This window comes from Pan paniscus, chromosome 21 (assembly GCF_029289425.2).
Source record: "Pan paniscus chromosome 21, NHGRI_mPanPan1-v2.0_pri, whole genome shotgun sequence".
NCBI lineage: Eukaryota > Metazoa > Chordata > Mammalia > Primates > Hominidae > Pan > Pan paniscus.
Genome location: NC_073270.2, coordinates 54,867,436 through 54,893,654, shown reverse-complemented (window position 1 = coordinate 54,893,654; position 26,219 = coordinate 54,867,436). Strand labels below are relative to the sequence as shown.

Here is a 26,219-nt window from a genome sequence, read left to right as displayed (position 1 = left end):
TGACCTATGGAAGGATTGCTTATACTTCCTCATGTTATGGTGGCTGGTTGCCAAGAGTAAGCATCCTAGAAGATGGGAAATGGAAGCAGCTGCCAGTTTCTTAAGGCTTAGGCTCAGAAATCACAGCATCGTGTCTGCCATATTCTACAGGTCAAGCAGGCATGGAGCCCAGATTCAAAGGAAGGAGATATAGAATGTCACTTAGAAAAAGAAAATTGAGGTGGCTGGGCGCAGTGGCTCACGCCTGTAATCCCAGCACTTTGGGAGGCCAAGGCGGGTGGATCATGAGGTCAGGAGATCGAGACCATCCTGGCTAAGATGGTGAAACCCCATCTCTACTAAAAATACAAAAAATTCGCCGGGCGTGGTGGTGGGCGCCTGTAGTCCCAGCTATTCAAGAGGCTGAGGCAGGAGAATGGCATGAACCCGGGAGGCGGAGCTTGCAGTGAGCCGAGATTGTGCCACTGCACTCCAGCCTCAGGGACAGAGCGAGACTCTCTCTCAAAAAAAAAAAAATGGAGGTAAAAATTATATAACCTAAATTGACTATTGTAAGTGTACAATTCAGTGGATTTTAGTACGTTCACAATATGGAGAATCCCATTTCCAGATGATGAAAGGATTGTCAAAGAATTAGGGGCCATGTTTTAAAACCACCATGATAGGAAAAGGATTTTAACATTTTTGTGACTAAATAGCAGTATAATTCTCAGAGAATCAGTAACTCCATGCCATTGAGGGGTCAAAGCATTAGTGAATATCTTTGGCCAGGCAGAATCTTATCACAGATAGAGTCACAAAGTCTAGAAGAAGTCCAGTGAATTGAAAACATTGAGATTTCATAATTCTGTTTAATCACAACAGGAAATGCCACCTGAAAATATCTCTGGGTAGCATTTGACTTTTCCTCACCAGGAAACATGTTCACAAAGAACAGGAGGATCCTGCACAGAACAGTGGGCTATGTGATGAGAGGTGTAGACCCGAGTGGACCTTGGGCAGGGTGCCTGCTGAGTCTGTTGTATCCAGCTGCCACCCAGGGTGACCCAACTCGGGCTTCATGGCTGGCCGCACAGGAGCGATTTGTTTTTCTTTTGTTACGCTGCATTTCCATTTTCCGCTATAATCACCTATTCTAACAGATGATCTGTTTCCAGGGCTCACTAAGGACCAAATCAAAGAAAATGAGGCTGTAACTAAAAGAGGAGGATATAGTGAAGTTAAAAGAATGAGCTTTTCAGTGGTGAGATTTGTTAAAACACCAAAAAGGTAGTGTAATTTGAGTTATTTTGGAGGCTTTTCAGCTTTTTACTTGACTGTTGCTAATCTAATTGGAGTCAGATGGAGTAGGTATTTCTAGTCCTTCCAGCCAATAGTTGATGAACAGTTGCTGGACACTGCTATATGGCTTTTCTGCATCACAATCACTTGAGAAGTTAAAAAAGGAAATTCTAGGCCCAACCCCAGGATTCTAATGCAATAGGTGTAGGGTAAGACCCAGGAATCTGGCTTTTGCTTTTGTTGTACTTGCTTGGGGTGTGTGTGTGTGTGTGTGTGTGTGTGTGTGTGTGAGACAGTCTCTCCCTGCTTTTGTTGTTCTTGCTGTGTGTGTGTGTGTGTGTGTGTGTTTTTGAGACAGTCTCTCCCTGTCACCCAGGCTGGAGTGTAGTGGCATGATCTTGGCTCACTGCAACCTCCACCTCCTGGGTTCAAGCAATTCTCGTGCTTCAGCTTCCTGAGTAGCTGGGACTACAGGTGCTCACCACCACGCCCAGCTAATTTTTGTATTTTTAGTAGAGATGGGGTTTCACTGTACTGCCCAGGCTGGTCTCAAGCTCCTGAGCTCAGGTGATCTGACCACCTTGGCCTTCCAAAGTGCTGGGATTATGGGCATGAGCCACCATACCTGGCCATGTTGTTGTTAATGAGCTCTTGGAGTGATTCTGAGGTATGGTCAAGGTTGGGGAACCACAGATCTAAGAGCTGTCAGCACTTCCCCAGCAGTTCCTCCCCTTGAGTCCTCCATGAGAGTGATCACAGTATTGCTACAAAGGATAAGTGCCTGTTGGTGTTTCTGAGTCTCCCGCCTTCACTCACTAGAGCAGCGTTGGTTGGCACAGTCCTGAGGGCAGCGGCTGTTGTAGACATGTTCTTCTGGGCTGAGTTTTCACCGGGTCCTATGAAATCTCTGAGGAGCTTTGCTGGGAGTGGTGTTTAAATCTACTTGTGCCCTTTGGCGTTTCTTCTCTATGCCCCTTTTCTAGCTCTGTAGAGTTTGAAGTAGAGACCGTGCCTGTCAGAAATGGCTTAAAGACTGGCCTTAGCCAGTGAAGTGAAGAGTCATTAATTCAGAAAAGACTTATTTGAAGTACTAGATGAATATCCCTTACCCTAAATGCTTGCGACTAGAAGTGTTTTGGATTTCAGAGCTTTTTTTGATTTTGGAATATTTCCATTATACGTAATCTTGGGAATGGGACCCAAGTCTAAACATGAAATTTATTTGTGTTTCATATACACCTTATACACAAAGCCTGAATGTAATTTTATTTTTTTCTTGGGGGTATTGAATAAACTGTTTTGACTGCGACATGTTGCATGAGGTCATGTACGGAATTTCCACTTGTGGCATTGTGTTGTTGTTAAAAAAGTTTGATTTTTGGAGCATTTTAGATTTTGGATTTTTGAATTAGGAATGCTCAGCCTGCAATAAGTGAAACACTTGGCCTCTTTCGTAAATGTGCTGCCCCTGATTCTACCAGGCTCTCTGATAGCAGGCAGTAGGGGAATAAAGAGAGACAGTTTTAAAAGATAACTTTTTTTTTCTTAAAAATAGTGCAGATGGACTATAAAAAATTTTAAATTCAAAAACAAGGAACAATGAATGATTTATAAATTTACCACTTGCGGATAATCACTGTAACCATTTGGTGTATATTCACTGACAAGCACATATACAAGTAAATACAGATGCCTATCTATTTCATAAAAATGGCATGACAGTGTACAGTAACCACCTTTTTTCACTGATGTGTGTATCTTGAATATGTTACGTCATTTACTTAAAATTCCTTGGAGGACCCAAATTCAGCACACACCTAAGCACTTTCTAATGGCTACAAAATGTTCCACTATGTGAATGCACTGCTTTATTTTCCAACAGGGACTTGATTATTTAGGTTGTTTGCATTTTCCCTCTTATAAAATGGGTCGGGAAGAACATCGTTGCAGTTAAAGTCTTTGTCCACGGTCCTAGAAGTGGAATTGCTGAACCAGCGGGTATGCATGGTGGTACATATGGCCAAGTTCTCCACAGAAAGAGGGTGCCATTTTACAACCTGCTGACAGGCCATAAGCAGCCCGTCTGTCCACAGCCTGCCAGCATTGGAAATGATCATTTTAAACAAATTGTCAGTTTAGCTGTGGCAAATTTGTGGAGCATGTGATTGTGTGGTGGATCAGTGCATCTTCTCTAGAAGATATGCAGTAAAGCCAGCGCTTGCTGTCTACAGGGCAGGTATAGTCTGGGCCCTCCGTGCCAGGCGCTGTGCTAGACCCTGAGTTGAAACAGTCAGCGCCATCCCTTTTCCTGTGAACTTAGTCAAATGGAGCTGCCAGACATTAACATTAATATCAGCAAAAAGTGCAGTTAGTGCAAGGATGGAAAAATGACAAGGATTAGAAGAACGTAAAGTATCTCATTTAGGTTGGAATAATGGTGGTGAGTTCAGAGCAGTCTTTTCAGAGGAAGAGACATTTCGGCTGATACTAAAGATCAGCAAAGGGCAGGGACAGTGTATGCCCAGAGAGGGAGTGGCAGTTGCAAAGGCCCCAAGTTAAGAAAGTGCATGGGTTATTTGTTTATTTAATCTAAGGTTTGTGCTAATGAAGTATGAGTTTTACTCAGTGTCTGAGCTATTAGGAGCAGTATGGTCATAGCTGCAGTATCTGTAATAGAGAAAAACGGGGGCTAGCTTAAATGTCCGTTACTAGGAAAGTGGTTAAAAACATGGCTACGTTTATCCCCTGAGTACCAGAGTGAGGTATCTCGTATAGGCAGGCATGAAAAGGGATGAAGATGCAGAGCTGTTACTGTGCATACAGTGTGATCCTGTTGGTGTTTCAGTGTGTATGTATTTTTGTTTCTTTCTTTCCTTTTTTTTTTTTTGGAGATAGGGTCTCACTCTGTTGCCCAGGCTGGAGTGCAGAGGCCCTCCATGCAGGCTCACTGCAGCCTTGACCTCCCTGGGCTTAGGTGATCCTCCCATCTCAGCCTCCTAAGTGGCTGGGACTATAGATTCATGCCACCACGCCCTGTTAATTTTTGTATTTTTTGTAGAGATGGGGTTTTGCCATGTTGCCCTGGCTGGTCTTAAACTCCTAGTCTTAAATGATCTGCCCAGCTTGGCCTCCCAAAATCCTGGGATTACAGGCATGAGCCACCGTAAACACCCTGAAGTTTTTAAAATACTTTTTTATACTTTTGTAAAAATGAATAAATGCAGCTCTTTCTGGTTTTGAGTCTTTATCTTCACTTGGGATAGGTGCATACTTAATTAGGAGTAAAGTTAAAATTAGAGACCCATTTGTTTATTTATTTATTTTCTTGAGATGGTGTCTCACTCTGTCACTTGGGCTGGAGCGCAGTGGTATGATTTTGGCTCACTGCAACCTCCGCCTCCTGGACTCAAGCAATCCTTCCACCTCAGCCTCCCAAGTAGCTAGGACCACAGGTGCATGCCACCACACCTGTCTAATTTTTGTATCTTTGGTAGAGACGAGGTTTCACCATGTTTCCCAGGCTGGTGTCGAAATCCTGAGCTCAAGTGACCACCACCTGCCTCGGCCTCCCAAAATGCTGGGATTACTGGCATGAGCCATAGCGCCTGGCCTGAAATTGGAGACTTTAACCCTTCTTGTTTCCTCAGTGTTCATTGGACCTAGTTTTCTTTTTCTTTTTTATTTTTTTCTAACAGAGACGGGTCTCACTATTGTTGCCCAGGCTGGAGTGCAGTGACTATACACAGACATGATCATAGTACCCTGTGGCCTTGAAGTCCTGGATTCAAGTGATCCTTTTGCCTCTTGATTATCTGGGACTGCAGGCATGCTTGTGCCTGGCTCAGGTTTTCTTTTCTTTTTTTTTTTTAAGACGGAGTCTCGCTCTGTTGCCAGGCTGCAGTGCAGTGGTGCGATCTCGGCTCACTGCAACCTCCGACTCCCTGATTCAAGCTATTCTCCTGCCATAGCCTCCTGAGTAGCTGGGATTACAGGCATGTGCCACCACACCCAGCTAATTTCGTATTTTTAGTAGAGACGGGGTTTCACCATGTTGGCCAGGATGGTCTCAATCTCCTGACCTTGTGATCCACCTGCCTCGGCCTCCCAAAGTGCTGGGATTACAGACGTGAGCCACCACGCTTGGTCTTTTTTTTTTTGAGACGGAGTCTCGCTCTGTTGCCCAGGCTGGAGTGCAGTGGTGTAATCTCGGCTCACTGCAACCTCCGCCTCCCAGCTTCAAGCAATTCTTCTGCCTCCCAAGTAGCTGGGACTACAGGTGCGCGCCACTACCGCCGGCTAATTTTTGTATTTTTAGTAGAGACGGGGTTTCACCATGTTGGCCAGGCTCATCTCGAACTCCTGACCTCGTGATCCACCCGCCTCAGCCTCCCAAAGTGTTGGGATTGCAGGCGTGAGCCACCACGCCCAGCCAGATTTTCATTTTTTAAGCTGCTTTTTCAAGCTCTTTAAGGAATGATATTGCATGAGTTGTATTCTTTTTTAGAGGTATTACAAAGAACTGAGAGAAAGTATACTTATTTTTTAAAATAGTGCAAAACTCTTTCTGTCTTACAATTATCATAGGGGTCTTTTGGATCCTTTTGTAAGTCTTTACATGATGGGATCTTAGGGATCTTAATTTTCCTGTGTGTTGAACGTTTTGCTATTTGTTATTCCACATAATTATTTCAATACTATTCATCATCTACTCCCAAATATGCCAGATGAGATGAAAATCATAAGAAAATGGAAGAATGATAAAGCCTCTGGGATGGATATACAATAGTGAAGTAATTGTCATGATGACACCTTCTTTTATTGTCCTATGGCCTTGCCTAGGCTATTGCATTGTCTTCCAAGAGGTTAAAAAAAGAAGACTAGAGACACCATCTTTTGAGTCTCCTTTTTGCTTTCATTGAATCCAGGTGAGAATCCAGAATTTTTCTATTTTTCATCTGTAATGTCAAGGAGAAGAGAATTGACAGAGGAAGACATTTCTGATGATTAACAAATCAGAAGATGAACACAAAAAGACAGATAGATGGCAGCACTCCAGACTGTAATGATGATGGTGAGATTGTCTAAGCAAAATCGCAGACTGTGAGTCTTCAGATGCTAGCATAGATGAATTTCCCCAAACTCAAGAATCAGCTAGTGATTATTTATCTGATGTATGGAAAGGAAATGTGGTATATTCTCATCTAGTCATTCAACAGAAAGGACTTCATCATGCAACATTTTTCGACAAGAACCTGCCCCATCCTGTTTACGTTAAAAAAAAAAAAGTACGTGTGACAACATTCTTTTATCTTTTATGTTTGGCCGCCAACATTTATTTCTTACCACTTATTGTCAACAAAATAACTGGACAAATGCACAAGGAGGTGTGTGTCCAAAGGTGATTGGAAGAAAATAGATATAAAAATGACAAAAATCACTGGATTGATCCTTCTGTTGCTGTTTATAATCCAAAAATGAAAGCATTTTGCACTTAATGGAGCAAGGAAATGGCTGCTTTCTCTTCAACAGAATTATGAGTCTGTTTCAAAAGTAGTGTGTTTGACAGTGCCAGTACACGAAGAATCTGAAGTCCTGTTAAGTTAGAACCTGTTGGAGATGGACTTGGAATCTGACATCGCTACAGGTGGGCTGTGCCCCAGCTGCAGGTGCATCAGGTGATGAGCAGTTAGTTGCATATAGAGGGCCTTGCTTTTTTTCAGGTATATATGCCTTCCAAATTAGAAACATTGGGATAAGAAGCTGGGTTTGCTGTGTTTAAATTCTTATTAAAATGTCTAATAAAATGGCTTTTGTCATCCTTTTATTTGGTAAATTATTTGTAAGATGACTTTAGATATAGAAAAATAGAAGAGTCTGTTGGAGCCAGATAATAAATGGTGATGGCTAATTATCCTAGCATACTGTGAGGGTTAAGTGTGGTTCAGAGCATTTCTTTCTTTTCTGTTGTTTTGTTTTGTTTTGAAATAGGGTCTTCCTCTGTCGCCCTAGCTGGAGTGCAGTGGCATGATTGTGGCTTACTACAGCCTTGACCTCTTGGCCTCAAGTGATCTTCCCATCTCAGCCTCCCTCGTAGCTGGGACTACAGGTGTGTGCCACCACACCTGGCTAGTTTTTGTATTTTTTGTAGAGATACGGGTTTTGCCATGTTGCCCAGGCTGGTTTTGAACTCCTGGGCTCAACTGCCCACCGTGGCCTCTCAAAGTGCAGAGATTATAGGGATGAGCTATCACACCTGGCCTCTTTCTTAATGTTGCCTAGATTTTATTGCTGAACTATACACTATGGAATCAGTGTTAACAGTAATTCCTACATTGTGAAGATAAGACTAAGTGCCCACTAAACCTTCCTCATTTTACTGGGAATGGTTTTTGTGGATTAGTTTTGAACCATTTGCTGCCTCCCTACTTGGAACATTTTGTCAGTCTGGATAATAGGAAATTTTTAATGAGCCAGGAATGGTGGCTCACTCCTATAATTCCAGTACTTTGGGAGGCTGAGGTGGGAGGATCACTTGAGCCTAGGAGTTTGAGACCATCCTGGACAAGATGGAGAGACCTCATCTCTACCAAAAATATTTGAAAAAACGAAATGGTGGCATGTACCTGTAGTCTCAGCTAATGAGGAGGCTGAGGCAGGAGAATTGCTTGAGCCTGGGAGATCAAGGCCGCAGTGAGCTCTGATTATGCCATTGCACTGCAGCTGGGGGCACAGAGCTGAGGCCCTGTCTCAAAAGAAAAAAATTGTGTTAAAGAGCAAAATAATTTCATTTTCAAATATGTTTTTTTGCATTTTTATTTTACTGGCTGCTTTGTTCCTAATGATACTCCTCTGGAAGCAATGGCTTAGAGCAGTGAATCGCAACTCCAGTCACCTGGGGACTTATTTAAAAAATAAACAAATACTATAAATAAAACTGCTATCCAGGCCATGCCCTCAAAAATTTGAGTTCAGTTGTCTGGAGCGGGCTCCAGAATCTGAACTTGTGAAGCTCCCAAGTGATTGTAGTGCTGCTCTGGTTGAGAACCACTGGCTTAGGGTGTAGAACGGAGCAGTAGACCCATTGTTTTCTATCAGTCTTACATGGAACCTTGATACATGTATATAAAATAGAAAAGGAGCATTTCATTAGTATAAATTGTTATTTAAAAAAATTTTTTTTTGGCTGGGCACGGTGGCTCACGCCTGTAATTCCAGCACTTTGGGAGGCCGAGGTGGGTGGATCACCTTGAGGTCAGGAGTTCGAGATCAGCCTGGCCAACATGACGAAACCCCATCTCTACTAAAAATACAAAAAATTAGCCAGGCATGGTGGCTTGTGCCTGTAGTCCCAGCTCCTTGGGAGGCTGAGGCAGGAGAATCACTGGAACCCAGGAGGTGGAGGTTGCAGTGAGCCAAGATTGCACCACTGCACTCCAGTCTGGGCAACAGAGCGAGACTTCATCTCAAAAACAAAATAAAAAATAAATATTTGTTGTTGTTGTTCTTGTTGAGATGAGGTCTTATTATGTTGCCCAGGCTGGTCTCAAACTCCAGGGCTCAAGTGACCCTCCCGCCTTGACCTCCCAAAGTGCTGGAATTACAGTTATTAGTATAAACTTATAAGTTTGGATTTATAATAATGGTAAAGGCAATTTCTGAGAATGAGGTATATGAGTTTTCAAAAACACCAAATTATATTCATTTAAAAACACGGCTGGGAAAGATACAGTCCCACTTTAGGATAGTGATTAACTGCCCTGGGAATGATAGTGAGATGGACTTCATTGCCTCTTTTTTTGAGACAGAGTCTCACCCGGCTACTTTCTGTATTTTTAGTAGAGATGGGGTTTCGTCATGTTGGCCAGGCTGGTCTCGAACTCCTGACCTCAAGTGATCCGCCTGCCTTGGCCTTCCAGAGTGCTGGGATTACAGGCATGAGCCACCTCGCCCGGCCCGTTGCCTTGTGTTTTGAGATGGAGTCTTGCTCTGCCACCCAGGCTGGAGTGCAGTGGCACGATCATAGCTCACTGCAGCCTTAAACTCCTGGGCAATCAATCAAGTGATCTTTTTGCCTCAGCCACCCCAGTAGCTGGGACTATAGGCACACTCCACTGCACCTGGGTAATCTTAAAATTTTTTTGTAGAGATTAAGGTCTCACTTTGTTGCCTAGACTGATCTTGAACTCCTGACGTCAAACAAACCATCCATCTCAGCCTCCAGAAGTGTTGGGACTACAGGCGTGAGCCACCACGCGTGGCTCATTGTTTTTCTTAAAACAGAAAAAAACAGTTCAATGTCAGTAGTACTTAACTATTGACATTGGATAAATCCAGGAAATTGCCTGTTATGTTATTATCTGTAGTTTTCTGTATGTTTGAAATAGGTTGTAAATAAAAATAAAAGTTAAACCTAATTGGGCTGATACAATGAACAAAACATTGAAAATTGGGGCATGTACGTGGCATTCAAAGTCTTACGACAGTCTCAGCACCTAGTTTATTTCCAAGTTGTGTTCTGGCTGCTCATAAAGAGCATTCTCATTGGCACAGTTCTTAGCATGTGGACCTTTTTTTTTTTTTTTTTTTTTTTTTTTTTAACAGATCATCTATTAAAAAAAACTCTGGATGCTCTTCAGGGAAACAGCTGTCAAGCTTTATTCTGTTGTGCACGAAAATGAGTTAATCTGGGGTTAGCACAAGTTTACTGTGTTGATGATTTCTAGTATCTTAATATTTGGTGTGAAACATTTTTGTTGCTGCTTTTTAAAAAATTCAGGCAAAATATACATCTAAAATTATTAAACATTTTTAAGTGCACCAGTGGCATTAAAATACATTCTTGGTTTTGCACAACTGTCACTACTAATTTTCAGAACCTTTCCATCATTCCAAATAGAAATTCTGGACTCATTAAAGAGTTACTCCCCACTCCCTTGCTCGCAGCCCTTGGTAACCTCTACTTTACTTTCTGTTTCTATGCATTTGCCTAGCCTAGGCACTTCATAAAAATGGATTTTTTTTTTAATGTGTGGCTTATGTTACTTACTGTAATGTTTTCAAGGTTCGTCTCTGTTATAGCATGTTTCAGAATTTCATTTCTTTTTTAAGGGTGAATGTTTTATGGTATGAATAGTAAATATTTGTTTTTCCAGTCATCTGTTGATGGACATTTGGGTTGTTTTTACCTTCTGGCTATTGTGAATGCTGCTATGAACCCTGGTGTATAAAAATGTGTTCAAGTTGCTACTTTCAGGTCTTTTGGGTGTATATCTAGAAGTGGAATTCCTGGATCATATAATAATTATATGTTTAATTTTTTGAGGAACTACCAAGCTGTTTTCCATAGCAACTGTACCATTTTACATTTTCGATTAAATTACTTAACTTACTTTTTTTTTTTTTGAGACGGAGTCTCACTGGACTGGAATGCAGTGGCGTGATCTCGGCTTACTGCAACCTCCGCCTCCTGGGTTCAAGCAATTCTCCTGCCTCAGCCTACCGTAGCTGGGACTACAGGTGCGCGTCACCACGCTCAGCTAATTTTTGTATTTTTAGTAGAGATGGTGTTTCACCATGTTGGCCAGGCTGGTCTCGAACTCCTGACCTCAGGTGATCCGCCTGCCTCGGCCTCCCAAAGTGCTGGGATTACAGGTGTGAGCCACCGCACGCCCTGCCCATTTTCTATTTTATTTTTAATAAAATCCAAATCTGGTACAACCATTTTACATTTTCATAAGTGACTGGAAGCTTCTCATTTCTCCATATCCAAAAGCTTGTTATTTCCATTTCTTTTGATAGCAGCCATCCTTATGGGTGTGAGTGGTATCTTACTGTGGATTTTTTTTTTTTTGAAACAGAGTTTCGCTCTTGTTGCCCAAGCTGGAGTGCAGTGGCATAATCTCAGCTCACTGCAATCTCTGCCTCCTGGGTTCAAGTGATTCTCCTGCCTCAGCCTCCCAAGTAGCTGGGATTACAGACGTCTGCTACCACACCCGGCTAGTTTTTTGTATTTTTAGTGGAGATGGTGTTTCACCATGTTGGCCAGGCTGGTCTCGAACCTCTGACCTCAGGTGACCCACCTGCTTTGGCCTCCCAAAGTGCTGGGATTACGGGCATGAGCCACTGTGCCCAGCCGGCTATTTGTATTTCTTTAGAGAAATGCCTGTGTAAGTGCTTTGCCCATTTTCTAATTGGGTTGTTTTATTGTTGAGTTGTAGTTCTTTATATATTCTGGATATTAATCCCTTATGAGATAAATGATTGGCAAATCCCATTCTGTGGGTTTTCTTCACTCTCTTGATAGTGTCCTTTGATGCATGAATGTTTTAAATTTTGATGAAGTCTAATATTAATGTTTCTTTTGTTGTCTGCGGTTTTCTTGTCATATGTAAGAAATCACCAGATGGTGTCATAACACTTTTCCCCTATGTTTTCATCTAGGAACTTTACTGTTTTAGCTCTTATGTTTAAGTATTTGATCCATTTTGAGTTTTTAGTGGTGTGGGGTAAGGGTCCTGCCTTATTATTTTGCATGTGGATATCTAATTTTCCTAGCACCATTTGTTGAACAAGCTTACAGTATTATTTTTTTAAGTTTAATATCTAATGAACTATTAGATTGGTAATTACTTTTGCACCAACCTGTAAATTTCAAGCCAAACCTCTGTAGAACTCCAGCCTTTAAGGTACCTTGCTTGCAAATTGCCAGTTTTAAGGATTCACTCATAAAAAAGTAGACCCTTTTTCTGCTTAGGATTTAAACAAAAATACAAGTGTGGGCTGGGTATGGTGGCTCACACCTATAAATCCCAACACTTTGGGAGGTTGAGGTGGGAGGGTTGCTTGAGCCCAGTTCAAGACCAGCCTGGACAACATAGTGAGACCCCATCTCTACAAAACATTAAAAAAAATAGCTGGGAGTGGTGCCTATGCCAGTAGTCCCAGCTACTCAGGAGGGTGAGATGGGAATATTGCTTGAGGTCAGGAGTTTGAAGCTGCAGTGAGCTATGTTTGTACCACTGTCCTTCAGACTGGGCAACAGTGTGAGACACTGTCTCAAAAAAAAAAAAAAGTATGTGTAGGTTAATAAACCACCACAAGTGCTATGAAAATAGTTTTGACTCAGGTGAGATACACTGAAACCAGATTGGAAAGAAAAGATTATGGAAGGATAGAAGGAATTACAAAGAGCATCTGGAATAAATTTATTTGTCCAGGATTATACCCTTGGTTATAGATATATTTTTTTAACCTAGAGTTTGTTTTATTTTAATTATAGCTTTTTTTGGTGGGTGTGACACGGTCTCACACTGTCACTGAGGCTAGAATGCAGTGGCGTGATCATAGCTCACCTCAGCCTCAACACCCTAGGCTCAGGTGATCGTCTCCCCTCAGCCTCCCAAGTAGCTGGGACCACAGATGTGCGACACCACACCTGCTAATATTTGTATTTTTTTTAATAAAGATGGGGTTTTGCCATGTTGCCCAGGCTGGTCTCGAACTGGGCATAAGCAATCTGCCCACCTTGTCCTTAAAAAGTTTTGGGATCACAGGCGCTAGCCTCCATGCCCAGCCAATTACAGCTTTTAATATTCAGTGGCCAGACGCGGTGGCTCATGTCTGTAATCCCAGCACTTCAGGAGGCCAAGGTGGGCGGATCACCTGAAGTCAGGAGTTCGAGAATAGCCTGGCCAAGATGGTGAAACCCCATCTGTGCTAAAGATACAAAAAAAAAATTAGCTGGGTGTGGCGGTGGGTGCCTGTAATCCCACATACTTGGGAGGCTGAGGCAGGAGAATTGCTTGAACCCAGGAGGCAGACGTTGCAGTGATCCAAGGTCATGCCATTGGACTCCAGCCTGGGCGACACGAGCAAAACTCCATCTCAAACAAAAAAAAAAAAAAAGTTGAGTGTAGGTGGAATATACCTGATAAACATAAGGAAATGCACAACAGATAAAATCTTGGATAGTCCTATACCTTGCCTATTTAGCAGTTTCAGCCATGGGTTCCTTTTCAGATAGTTCTAATCTCAGAAGCAGGACTTTATAAATTCTTTGACAAAATAAGCAATAATGTGAAGAAAAACAGCTCTTTTTGTTTTGGGGGACTTTGCTAGATAAGCTTTGAGCTTATCTAGTTCCTCTTATTATCACTACAGCACAGTATAAAATCCATGTTATCAGCACGCAGAAGTAAGATCCTTGCTCCTCTTTAATCTCATCCCTGATTGGACGACTCTTAAGTGAACCTTGTTCCAAAGATGGAATCTCTGCCTTTGTTGAGGAGACTTTATTAGTTTGCGCCTTGTATTTTTTTGCCAACAGCCGTTGAGTATGAGATACATGGCAGTTTTGTAATGTGTTGCATCGCATCCTTATTTATTTCTTTATTTTTAATTATAGAGATAGAGACTCTTTGTTGCCCATGCTGGAGTTCAGTGGCTGTTTACAGGCATGATCACAGCTCACTGTAGCCTTGAACTATTGGGCTCAACTGATCCTCAACTGTCACCTTGCTGAGTACTGGGGCAATAGTCGTGTACTGCCATGCCTGGCTGCATTCTCTTAAAGTGGTTTCCTGCCGGGCGTGGTGGCTCACGCCTTAATCCCAGCACTTTGGGAGCCGAGGTGGGTGGATCATGAGGTCAGGAGTTCGAGACCAGCCTGACCAACATGGTGAAACCCCGTATCTACTAAAAATACAAAAATTAGCTGGGTGTGGTGGCGCATGCCTGCAATCCCAGCTACTCAGGAGGCTGAGGCAGGAGAATCGCTTGAACCTGGGAGGTGGAGGTAGCAGTGAGCCAAAATCGCGCCACTGCACTCCATCCTGGGCAAGAGAGTGAGACTCCATCTCAAAAAAAAAGTGGTTTCCAGTGAATTTATGTTCAAATAAGCCTGCATACTCATGTGGACAGACTTAATCTGAATTTGCCACGTCCCACATATATCTGTCTGTATTTTGACTTTTCCAAAATGTGGCTTCCCACTACTTGAGAAGGACTTTTGGAAGTCACTGTTCCGAGCAGCAGTGACATCTTGCTGGACCACAGTCAGGCTGACTCATATCCAAAGGTCTGTTATGTGCGGATTGTTTTTGGTGAACTTATGAGGTACAATTTGACTCAAACTTGACAGGACATGTATCTTTTTAACCTCTTAAATTCAGTGACACTTGGTATGTGTGTGGCCTTGGTTAAATTCATAAAGCCAAAGCTCAGTGCTTTTAAGGTTTACCATTGCAGCTAGGATGTTGATGGGTGTTTTTTTGTGGGGGACAGGGTCTCGCTCTGTCACCCAGGCTGGAGTGCAGTGGCGCATGATCATGGCTTACTGCAGCCTCGATCTCCTGGGCTCAAGCAATGCTCCTGCCTCAGCCCTCCAAGTAGTTGGAACTACAGGCATGTACCACCACCACATCCACCTAAGTTTTGTTTTTTTGTTTTTGTTTTTGTTTCTGTTTTAGAGACAAGGTTGCTCAGGTTGGTCTCAAACTGCCATGTTGCTCAGGCTGGTCTCAAACTCCTGGGCTCAAGCTATCCTCCTGCCTTAGCCTTCCAAAGTACTGGGATTACAAGCATGAACCAACTCACCCGGCCATTGACGATTTTAATAAGAGCTAACTACTAAACAATTATTCTTACAGGTGAATGGAAGAGAATCCGAAGAAGAAAATCTCAATAAATCTGAAATAAGTCAAGTGTTTGAGATTGCACTTAAACGGAACTTGCCTGTGAATTTCGAGGTAAGCTAATTTTACATGTAGGACTTTGTATTCTAAAATCCTGTTAGCATTCATCATAAGAGTGATTTTTTTTCCCTAAATATCATTGGAATAATCTTCACATAATGTGAACCTCCAAATTTAAGATTCATACTTTATATTTAGTGAAGCAGTGTTTATTCTCTTCTTCTGGGAGTCCGTAACTAAGGGGCATTCATGGATGTGTAGGGAGTTCATGATGGCTTCAGTTGGTGTGTGGACCTCCTGAAGCAGTCTGAAGATGGTTGTGTTAGTGTTCCTATGTGTATTCTTCTGGATAGGGAAGGGTGGAGGGGCTAGTTTATCACTTAGATCAGTCTCAAAAGCATTTGTGGTCCCTAAAGGTCTCTTCAGAGTAATTTTGAAAAGGACTCAGTTTTTGTCATTGTCTAGCGTCTGCCCTCAATTCCTGTTTAATAACTTCATTTGTTGTTGAGACCTTGTGTTCTAAAAACAATAATCAATGAATTGTCTGATCAAAGTGGGAAATAAGGTACATTTTAATATATGTTGCCTTAAAAGACATATAGTTCATCCAAATGGACAAGGGAGGTAAGGGAGAATTTTTTTTGTTACTTATTTTTATTAAGCGCCAGCTTAATGCTGCAGAAAATTTCAAATCACCCTTGATAACCCACTTCCTTTTCTCCCACCCAAATTCTTGATCAAGAGTTTTTCAAGTAAAGACATGCTCTTCTCTCTTCTATATAAAACGTTACGAATAAAGGCAAAAGATTGTGTACATCTTGCTGGAAAATGCTGCCCAGGGCTCTGGAGATGGCGGCTGCCCGGGCTCCCTTCGCTGTCCAGGTCCTGAAAGACTCTTGTTCATGAACTGTCTCTTCACAAAGCAAGTCCACCACGTGCTGGGTTTATCATTCTTAGGGTCGAAAACATCCTCACAAAGTCTCAGTCCAGTCTCTTGCCTTAGCTGTTGTAAATAGGCTCTCATCACTTCATCTTCCTGTTTGTTTGCAGGTTTGGTATAAATTGCGTGAAGTGGAAAACCAGGCTCTCCAGGAATGGGAAAACTAATGATTCCCAGTGTATACATTTCTTTCTCACCTTGACTTTTGGAATTGCACTTTTGGAGTTTTTTCAGACATTCAGAAATATAGAGAGTTAAATATATCAAGGTCCTATCAGCTTCATTCTTAATTTCATAGTTTTTGAAGAAGACATTGGCCTTGAAGTAATAGTTGGCTTCATCCACAATATCTGTATCTTTTGTCTCTCTGGGGGCAGGTCCTTTGAATTGACTTCTGATAGGTAACAGTGCTATGTTTCCGATGAGTTTGGTGTCAGGATCCATGAGAGAAGAGTAATGAGCCGGCATCTTGGCGGCGCCCGGGTTTCAACCCAGAGCTTCTTTTTTTTTTTTTTTTTTTCTGAGATGAGTTTCACTCTTGTTGCCCAGGCTGGAGTGCAATGGTGTGTTCTCGGGTCACCGCAACCTCCACCTCCCAGATTCAAGCGATTCTCCTGCCTCAGCCTCCTGAGTAGCTGGGATTACAGGCATACGCCACCATGCCAAGCTAATTTTGTATTTTTAGTAGAAACGGGGTTTCTCCATATTGGTCAGGCTGGTCTCGAACTCCTAACCTCAGGTGATCCACCCATCTTGGCCTCCCAAAGTGCTGGGATTACAGGTGTGAGCTACCTTGCCCGGCCCAGTAAGGGAGAATTTTTAATGTTTACCTTAGAAATAAGGTCTGACCCACAGCAGATTCTTTGCAGATTCTTTTGATTTACGTGCTTGATTATGGCTTATTTCTTAAAAAGCCTATCTGAAGCTTATATTCCTGTAAAATATCTTTGAAGTATTCTTTACAGTTACAGGTGATGTATACCTTCTCCTCCTATGTGCTAGCACCCTAAACTTAACCCAGCTTCAGTGCTCCATCCTTCGGCCGAGTGATGATGATTTCTCACCTCACCCTGCTGATGCCTCTCTGCCTGCCATGGGCCAGAGGTGGGATTGTAGTTGCCAGGGCTCCCTACTGTGGCCCACCTGGGTACGAGGGCTTGTTTGTTCCTCTCCATTCCTCTGACACTCATTCCTGCCCCTCCACCCTCAGTGGGTAAGAGCAGATTTACACTGTTCTCTTGGAGTCCAGAGCACCGACATGGATCTAGGGCTGGAATCTTCTCACCTGGCCCTACATTCCCTCCCTGGCCTTTCTCCCTCCATCAGTGGAAGCTGGGATGCACTTGGGGAGGGAATGAGACAGGGGACGTTCAGAATGGCTGTTTGGGCTCACTGTTGAGTGGGAAAAAGATGGGAGCTGCATCCCAAGGAGTCATGAGGTCTACCCCGGCACGTGTTTCAGGAAAGGGGAGAAGTGTTGCTTTTCTCTCCTGCTGACAGATTAGTCTGTCATGAGAGTGGATTTTTGCAGGTTGTGGGGGAGGGGTACCAAGACCGTGGGGAGTGGGAGATGCCTGGCTGGCTTCCTGGGTCACCTCATGTGCAGAGTTGACGGCTTGGGCCAGAGCCTTGGATTCCTGAGAAGCTTACCACCTGCTCACTCTTGCTGCTACCCAGAGTCACTGAGATTTCTGGAAACTTAGAGATTGCTATTTTATGTTTTTGTTCTGTGGGATTTGGGGTCAGATTGCTTCCTTTCCTCCTTCACTTTTGTTAAGGTTTCAGATTTGGCTCTCAACTCTGTGTTCAGGAATCTTGACAGTAGTCACATAAAAGAATTGTAGGAGTGCCCTCTCGTGGTGATCTTTTAAAGTAATTTATCACAGCTTGCATGTAGTTGGTGGCATGAGTACTTATATTCATTAACTCAAATATCAGGAATTTTTTACTAGCTTGCATTATTATGTTGAGCAAGGTCTTTCCTTTCTTTTGCCGCTGGAAGATTGCCTGGCATGTATTAGATGTTTAGGAAATAGTTACTGAATAAATGAACAGAATAATTTTTGATTAAGTTTTTGGTAATTAAATCTGTCACATAGGAAGCTTCGTTAGGTGTTTTAATAGGGGAAGACAGGAGCAGTTTTTTGGAAAAATATATACAGCTTGACTTTTTTTTTGTTTTTTTTTTTTTTTGGAGATGGAGTTTTGCTCTTGTTGCGCAGGCTGGAGTACAATGGCACGATCTCGGCTTACGGCAACCTCCACCTCCTGGCTTCAAGCAATTCTCCTGCCTCAGCCCCCTGAGTAGCTGGGATTACAGGTGCACACCACCATGCCTGACTAATTTTTGTATTTTTAGTAGAGACAGGGTTTCACCATGTTAGCCAGGCTGGTCTTGAACTCCTGACCTCAGGTGATCCACTCACCTTGATCTCCTAAAGTGATGGGATTATAGGCATGAGCCACCGTGCCCAGCCAGTTTGACTTCTGATAAAACATACAGTTTTAGTTAGAAAATGTGATGGTGCTGATGGATACGGTCATCGGGAGACAATTGTGACATGCTCACACCACATGCAATCCAGGTGATCCTCCAGATTTAGATTGGAGGGATCTTGATGTGGGCAGACAATGCAAGCCGTTGGAGAGGGCCAGGGTGGGCTGTGCATTTGAAGTGAGCCATCAGGGTGGCTGACCTGTCCCTCCAAAGTCTAACCTGAGGACAGGGAAAGCACTGTTGTGGGAAGAAGTGTTTCAGAATCTCTGCCCTTGGGTGTGGGCGGCACCTATGGGAGTTCTTTAAAATCAGTCCACAGGTGCCTAAGCAGGCCAGGTCCTTCCCACACCTGCTCCTGGCCACTGTGCTGAATTCCTACCCCCATTCTCCGCTACCTCCTTCCCCCACACCAAAAAAAAAAAAAAGAGTACATCCATTTCGGAGGCTCACTTTTCTTACCTAGACATTTTTTCAATTTTTTACTTCAAAAATTTCAAATCTATCTAAAAGTTACAAGAATAGGACAATGAATATAACTTTCACTTAGATTAACCAGTGGTTAACATTTTACCATATTTGCTTGCTCCTTCCTTCCTTTTTTTTTTTTTTTTTTGTGTGTGACGGAGCCTCACTCTGTTGCCCAGGCTAGAGAACAGTGGCATGATCTCGGCTCACTGCAACCTCTGTCTCCTGGATTCAAGCAATTCTCCTGCCTCAGCCTCCTGAGTAGCTGGGATTACAGGTGCACACCACCACACTTGGCTAATTTTTGTATTTTTAGTAGAGATGTCACCATGTTGGCCAGGCTGGTCTTGAACTCCTGACCTCAAGCGATCTGCCTGCCTTGGCCTCCCAAAGTGCTGGGATTACAGGTGTGAGCCACTGCACCCAGCCTGCTTTTTCTTTTTCCATAAATATACATATTATTTTATTTTCTGTTTTTTACTTTGCTGGATTATTTGACAGAAAGTGGTAGATATCATACCCTTTAACTCCTAATATTTCAGCATGTATCTCTTAAGAGCAAGGACATTCTCTTAAATAACCACAATCTATTAAGTAGAGGAAATTTAGCATTGCTATAGTACTGTTACCTAATACACATCCTACATTCACATTTCACCAGTTGTCTCAATGATGTCCTTTATAGAAATGTTTCTTCTGCTCTAGTGTCTGATGCAGACTCACACCTTACATTTAGCTGACCTTTCTCTTTAGTCTCTGCAGTATCTTTAGTATCTGCAGTACATTCTCAGCCTTTCTCTGTGTTTCATGACATTGACATGTTTAAAGGTCAGTTATTTTTGTACAGTGGCCCTCAATTTGGGTATTTCTGATGGATTACTTATGATTAGGTCTGGTTATGTGTTTTTTGGCAGGATCACCATGGGAGTGATATTGATCCTTCTCAGAGCATCATTTCAAGTTACTTTGTAATTAACTCCTAACCTCTGAGGAGATGTTTGAAGGCTGGGCCTTCACAGGTCTCCCCGGTGGTTCCAGCAATCTTTTTTTTTTTTTGAGACGGAGTCTCGCTCTGTTGCCCAGGCTGGGGTGCAGTGATGTGATCTCAGCTCACTGCAACCTCTGGCTCCCGGGTTCAAATGATTCTCCTGCCTTAGCCTCCCAAGTAGCTAGGATTAGGCATGCACCTTGGCCTCCCAGAGTGCTGGGATTACAGGCGTGAGCCACAACACCCAGCCCTCAGGGATCTTGATGATTCTTGCTGGCATTGATTATCACTGTGGTAGATGTCAAAATTATGATTTTTTGCATTTCCAAGCTGGCATTCTACAGTAAATAAAAAGTTTCCTTCCTCCCCTCTTATAGTAATTATATCGGTATAGATGCATTGCTGCTTTTTTTTAAACCCAAAGTGTTACTCCATTGTTATCGTCACCCATTTTGATGTCCAAATTGTCCTTTAAATTGGCCCTTGTGCCCTTTAACATGCCCCCATCAGTTATTTTTTGGATGAAGGGGTGGTCAGGCTTCTTGAGGTATAATTTACAGTGAAAGTCACCCTGTGTAAGTGCACAGTTCGATGTGTTTTGATAAGTGTATATGGTTCTGTAACCAGCACCATAGTCAAAACAGAACATCTCCCACCCAGTAAAGTTCCCTGTGTCCCTTTGCAGTCAGTCTCTCCCCTCTGTCCTCAGGCTCTGGCAAGCATTGATCTCATTCTGTCCCTATAGTGTTGCCTTTTTAAGAATATTACATAAATGGAAAATAGAGTATATTGCCTTTTGTCTGACTTCTTTAACTTAGCTTGGAGTCATTATTCATGCTGTTGTGTGTTTCAGTAGTTTGTTCCTTTTTATCACCAAGAGTGTTACATAGTGCGTACACACTACAGTGTATTTATCTATTTACCAGTTGAAGATTTGTATTGTTGTGAGTTTTTGGTGATTATTAATAAATCTACTGTAAACATTTATATACATCTGTGGAGACATGTTTTCATTTTTCTTGAATAAATACTTGAGTGGATTTGCTGAGTTGCATGATAAATAAATAACTTTATAAGAAGTTGGCTGGGCTCATGGGCTCATGCCTGTAATCCCAACACTTTAGGAAACCAAGGTGGGCGGATCACTTGAGGTCAGGAGTTAGAGACCAGCCTGGCCAACATGGTGAAACCTCGTCTCTACTAAAAATACAAAAAATTAGCCAGGCATGTGCCTGTAATCCCAGCTACTCATTAGAATGAGGCATGAGAATCGCTTGAACCTGGGAGTCAGAGGTTGCAGTGAGCCGAGATCATGCTACTGCACTCCAACCTGGGCGACAGGGCGAGACTGTCTCAAAAAAAAAAAAAAAAAGTTGCCAAACTGTTTTCTAAACCAGATGTATCATTGTGCATTTCACCTGCAATATATGAGAGAGTCTTAGTTGCTCTACATCCTCGCGAACACGTGGGTATTGTCAGCTTTTAAAATTTTAGTTATTCCAGCCTGGCCAACATAGCGTAAGCCCTTCTCTACTAAAAATACAAAAATTAGGTGGGCATGGTTGTGTGCACCTGTAGTCCCAGGTACTCGGGGGGCTGAGGGAGGAGAAACGCTTGAACCCAGGAGGCAGAGGTTGCAGTGAGCCAAGATCGCGCCACTGCGTTCCACCCTGGGTGACAGAGTGAGACTCCGTCTCAAAAAAAAAAAAAAAAATTTTTTTTTTTAAAGTCATTCTAGCAGGTAGTCAGTAGTATCTTGTTGTGGTTTTAATTTATATATCTCCATGAAGACTAGCAATACTGAGCTTCTTTTCGTGTTTTTATTTTACTATTTTCTTTGATGAAATATAGGTTTATATCTGTCAGTTTTTTTGAGTGTCTTTTTATTATTGAGTTTTGGAGGTTCTATATATATTCTGAATTCAAGTTTTTTCTCAGATAAGTATTTTGCAGATATTTTCTCTTAAGTCTGTGGCTTGTCGTTTGATTTTAAGTGACTTTCAAAAAGCAGAAGTATTGAATTTTGGTGAGGTGTAGTTTGTTAAATTTTTTATAGTTAATTTTTGTGTATGCTGAGATACATTTGGCTAACCTAAAGTCATTTTCCTTAGAAATTTTAGCTTTAGCTCTTACATTTAGGTTTATAATTCATTTCGAGTTAGTTTTCATATATACTGTGACATAAGGGATGTTTTTGTCTTTTTTTTTTTTTTTTGTATTTGGATGTCTAATTGTGCCTGCACTGTTTGTTGAAGAGACAGTCCTTTATTTTTTGAGACAGAGTTTTGCTCTTGTCGCCCAGGCTGGGATTACAGGCTTGAGCCACCACGCCTGGCCGAGACAGTCCTTTATTAAATAACCTTTGCACCTCCCCTCTTCACATTTTGAGAACTTCCATGCTTTCTGATACAACAAAATGTTTTAGCCTCACTTTGAACTTCCCCTGCTCTAGCTTTAGCCCCAGTGGAAACATAAATTTCTAATAGAAATGGTCTTGGCCATTCCTCCAAGAAGATCCGGTTCCTTCTAATTGGGAGTGGTGTGTAGAGACAGGACAGGGTGCTAGCATGCTTGTTCCTGCTGGAGAGCCATGGCTCTCGGTTAGGAGATAGAGCTAGGAAATATGTATATTTTGAAATAACAAGTTTATTTTATTTGATTTTAGAGAAAAGAACTCACTTTGTACCCGGGCTGTAGTGCAGTGGCATGATCTCACCTCACTGCAACCTCGACCTCCTGAGCTCAAGTGATCCTGCTGTCTCAGCCTCCCAAGTAGCTGGGGCTACAGGCACACGCCACCACGCTGGGCTAATTTTTGTATTTTTTTTTTTTCCTCTGAGACAGAGTTTCGCTCTTGGTGCCCAGGCTGGAGTGCAATGGCGTGATCTCAGCTCACCGCAACCTCTGCCTCCTGGGTTCAAGCGATTCTCCTGCCTCAGCCTCCCGAGTAGCTGGGACTATGGGCATGCGCTACCATGCCCAGGTAATTTTGTATTTTTAGTAGAGATGGGGTTTCTCCATGTTGGTCAGGCTGGTCTCAAACTCCTGGCCTCAGGTGATCCGCCTGCCTCGGCCTCCCAAAGTGCTGGGATTACAGGCGTGAGCCACCGAGCCCAGCCAATTTTTGTATTTTTTTTGTAGAGACGGGGTTTTGCCATGTTGCCCAGGCTGGTCTCAAACTCCTGGACTGAAGCCATCCACCCGCCTTGGCCTTCTCAAAGTGCTGGGATTACAAGAGTGAGCCAATGTGCCTGGCCCCTTTTTTAGTTTTTTTTGTTTTTTAGACAAAGTCTTGCTCTGTCACCCGGGCTGGAATGCAATGGCGCGATCTCAGCTCACTGCAACCTCCGCCTCTGGGGTTTAAGCAATTCTCCTGTGTTAGCCTCTTAAGTAACTGGGATTACAGTCACGTGCCACCACACTCAGCTAATTTTTGTATTTTTAGTAGAGACAGGGTTTCACCCTGTTGGCCAAGCTGGTCTCAAACTCCTGACCTCAGGTGATCCACCCGCCTCGGCCTACCACAGTGTTGGTATTACAGGCATGAGCCACTGCACCTGGCCCCCTTTTTTACTTTTTAAATGTCTTTTGATGAGCAGTTTATTTTTTATTTTATTCATTTATTTATTTTTGAGATGGTGTTTCGCTCTTGTTGCCCAGGCTGGAGTGCAGTGGTGCCATCTCGGCTCACTGCAACCTCCATCTCCTGGGTTCAAGCAATTCTCCTGTCTCAGCCTCCTAAGTAGCTGGGATTACAGGTGCCTGCCACCACGCCCAGCTAATTTTTTATATTTTTAGTAGAGACGGGGTTTCACTATGTTGGCCAGGCTGATCTCGAACTCCTGACCTCGTGATCTGCCCACCTCTGCCTCCCAAAGTGCTGGGATTACAGGCGTGAGCCACCGCGCCCGGCCAGTGGTTTTTAATTTTGAGGAATTTCTTTTTTCTTTATGGTGGATATCTTTTGTGTTCAACTCTTTGCCAGCCTTACAGTCTTGAGGCTTTCTCCTGTTATAAAGTCTTTGTAGTTTTAGTTTAGATCACATTTAAGTGATCCTAGGTCTAATTTTTGTTGTGGTATGAGTTAGAGATCATGGTTTGATTTTTTTTTCTTTTCCCCCCCGCTCCATGCAGATACCTAGTTAGTTGCTCTGGTACTATTTTTTAAAGAGATTTTTAATTTGTTTTGGTGTGTTTGCCAAAAATCGAGTGACCTTATATGTGCAGGTCTTTTTCGTGCTGTTCTGTTGATCTGTTTATCCTTACACAAAACCATATCCTAGTTGTTGTGACTTTATAGGAAGTTTTAAAATCTGGTAGTGTAAGTCTTCTATTTTTCTTTTTGAGTGTCTTGGCTAATATCGGTTAGATTTTTAAGTTTTTTTTTTTTTTTTTTTTTTTTTTTACTTTTTGAGACGAGGTTTTGCTCTGTTGCCCAGGCTGGGGTGCAGTTGTGTGATCATAGCTCCCTGTAGCCTTGATCTCCTGGGCTTAAGTGATCCTCCTGTTTTAGCCTCCCACATAGCTAGGACTACATACAGGGGCACACTACCACACCTGGCTAATTTTGTTTTTATTTTTGTAGAGTCAAGGTCTTGCTGTATTGGCCAGGCTGGTCTTGAACTTCTGAGCTCAAGTGATCCTCCCACCCTGGCCTCCCAGAGCGTTGGGATTACAGGCATGAGCCACCCTGCCCAGCCTGATTTTCTATCTGTGTTATTGTAATCACTTTCTCGATAATGTCCATGATACACAAAAGTTTTAAAGTTTGATTAAGCGTGACTTTTTTTTTTTTCCCTCTTGTTGATTGTGCTTTTAGTTTCATATCTTAAAAACCAATTGCCAAACCCAAAGTCATGAAGACTCGCCTGTTTTTGCTTCTGAGAGTTGTGCATGTTAGCGCCTCTGTGTAGGTCTTTGGTCCATTTGGAGATTGTAATCACTTTAATATGCAGCTAACTTTCTGTTCATGTTTAATTTTAGATTCTTTCCCCATCTTTGTTGACTTAGTTTTATTTCTTTAATATGTAAAACAGTAAATGCTTCCAGAAGTCAAAACTATCATTCCCGTCTCATCCCGTCTGTCTACCCTAATCCCTCACACCTGTTGTAGGTAACTAATTTCATTGCTTGCTTTTTGAGACGGAGTCCCGCTCTGTCACCCAGGCTGGAGTGGTGCAATCTCAGCTCACTGCAAGCTCCGCCTCCCAGGTTCACGCCATTCTCCTGCTTCAGCCTCCCGAGTAGCTGGGACTACAGGCGCCTGCCACCACGCCCGGCTAATTTTTTTTGTATTTTTAGTAGAGACGGGGTTTCACCATGTTAGCCAGGATGGTCTCGATCTCCTGACCTTGTGATCCACCTGCCTCGGCCTCCCAAAGTGCTGGGATTACAGGCGTGAGCCACCGCGCCTGGCCCATTGCTTGCTTTTTTTTTTTTTTTTCCTTTGAGACAGGGTCTTACTCTATCGCTTAGGCTGGAGTGCAGTTTTGTGATCTTGGATCACTGCAACCTCTGCCTCTCAGGTTCAAGGGATTTTTGTGCCTCAGCCTCCCAAGTAGCTGGGATTACAGGTGTGCACCACCACCCCTAGCTAATTTTTGTATTTTTAGTAGAGATGGGGGTTTCACCATGTTGGCCAGGCGGGTCTTGAACTCCTGACCTCAAGTGATCCACCCGCTTTGGTCTCCCAAATTGCTGGGATTACAGCTGTGAGCCACCATGTCTAGCCCATTGATTTTTTTATCCTTCCTTTGTTTTTGTTTTTTTTTTTCAAAAATGAGCTTATAAATGTGTGTCTGTTTATATATGTGTAGATATTTGTATAAAATCCTATTTTTCTTAAACTAAAGCTACCATACCATATACTTTTGTGGGTTGTTTTTTTTTTTTTTTACTTAATGTGTGCGGGGAATCCCTCTTTATCAGTGCTTAAGAGATTTGTCTCGTTCTCTTTTGTGGCCACATAGCAACCAGTATTTAGTAGGCCTAGTCCTGGCTGGAGGCTCAGAGCAGATACTAAACTTGAGCATTTGTACTGCATTTATTTCTGGACTTTGCTGGGCTAGCTTCCTTTTTGCCAGTTGCAGTGGACCACACTAAACTCAGGACAGCCTGTGAGCCAGGGGCATGGGAGTAAAAAGGTCTCCCTATTTCATGCCTGACTGTTTGGGACTCACCAGACTCAAGAGCATAAACCAGTTTGAGAAGTAAGAAGAAAGGCGAGAAAGCATTTGAAATGATCCCCGCTTCCTTTCATTTAGTAGGCCTTGTCCTTGATTCCCCTTCCCTGTGTCTGTGTGAAGTGTGCCAGCCAGTGTGCCTTGGAGCTTTTAATAAGTGTCTGTCCGCTTTCAC

The 26,219-nt window shown here is 42.8% G+C and overlaps 2 protein-coding genes across 10 annotated transcripts in view; one reads left to right on the top strand and one right to left on the bottom strand.

Moving 5' to 3' along the window:
* STAU1 (staufen double-stranded RNA binding protein 1) overlaps positions 1-26,219 on the top strand; it is a 73,877-nt gene that overhangs the window by 36,406 nt on the left and 11,252 nt on the right. For all 9 annotated transcript variants that reach the window (XM_034947785.3, XM_034947786.2, XM_055104859.2 and 6 more), the window contains one exon: positions 14,928-15,026. In XM_034947785.3, the coding sequence (XP_034803676.1) occupies positions 14,928-15,026 (99 nt within the window). The remainder of the gene's footprint in view (positions 1-14,927; positions 15,027-26,219) is intronic.
* LOC100984731 (actin-related protein 2/3 complex subunit 3-like) lies at positions 15,078-26,148 on the bottom strand. The gene has a single exon (XM_063601219.1). The coding sequence runs from the start codon at positions 16,378-16,380 to the stop codon at positions 15,760-15,762; it is 621 nt and encodes a 206-aa protein (XP_063457289.1). The 5' UTR covers positions 16,381-26,148; the 3' UTR covers positions 15,078-15,759.

Coding starts and splice junctions, on each gene's coding strand:
- LOC100984731 (XM_063601219.1), bottom strand. CDS start 16,380: ATGCCGGCTCATTACTCTTCTCTCATGGATCCTGACACCAAACTCATC.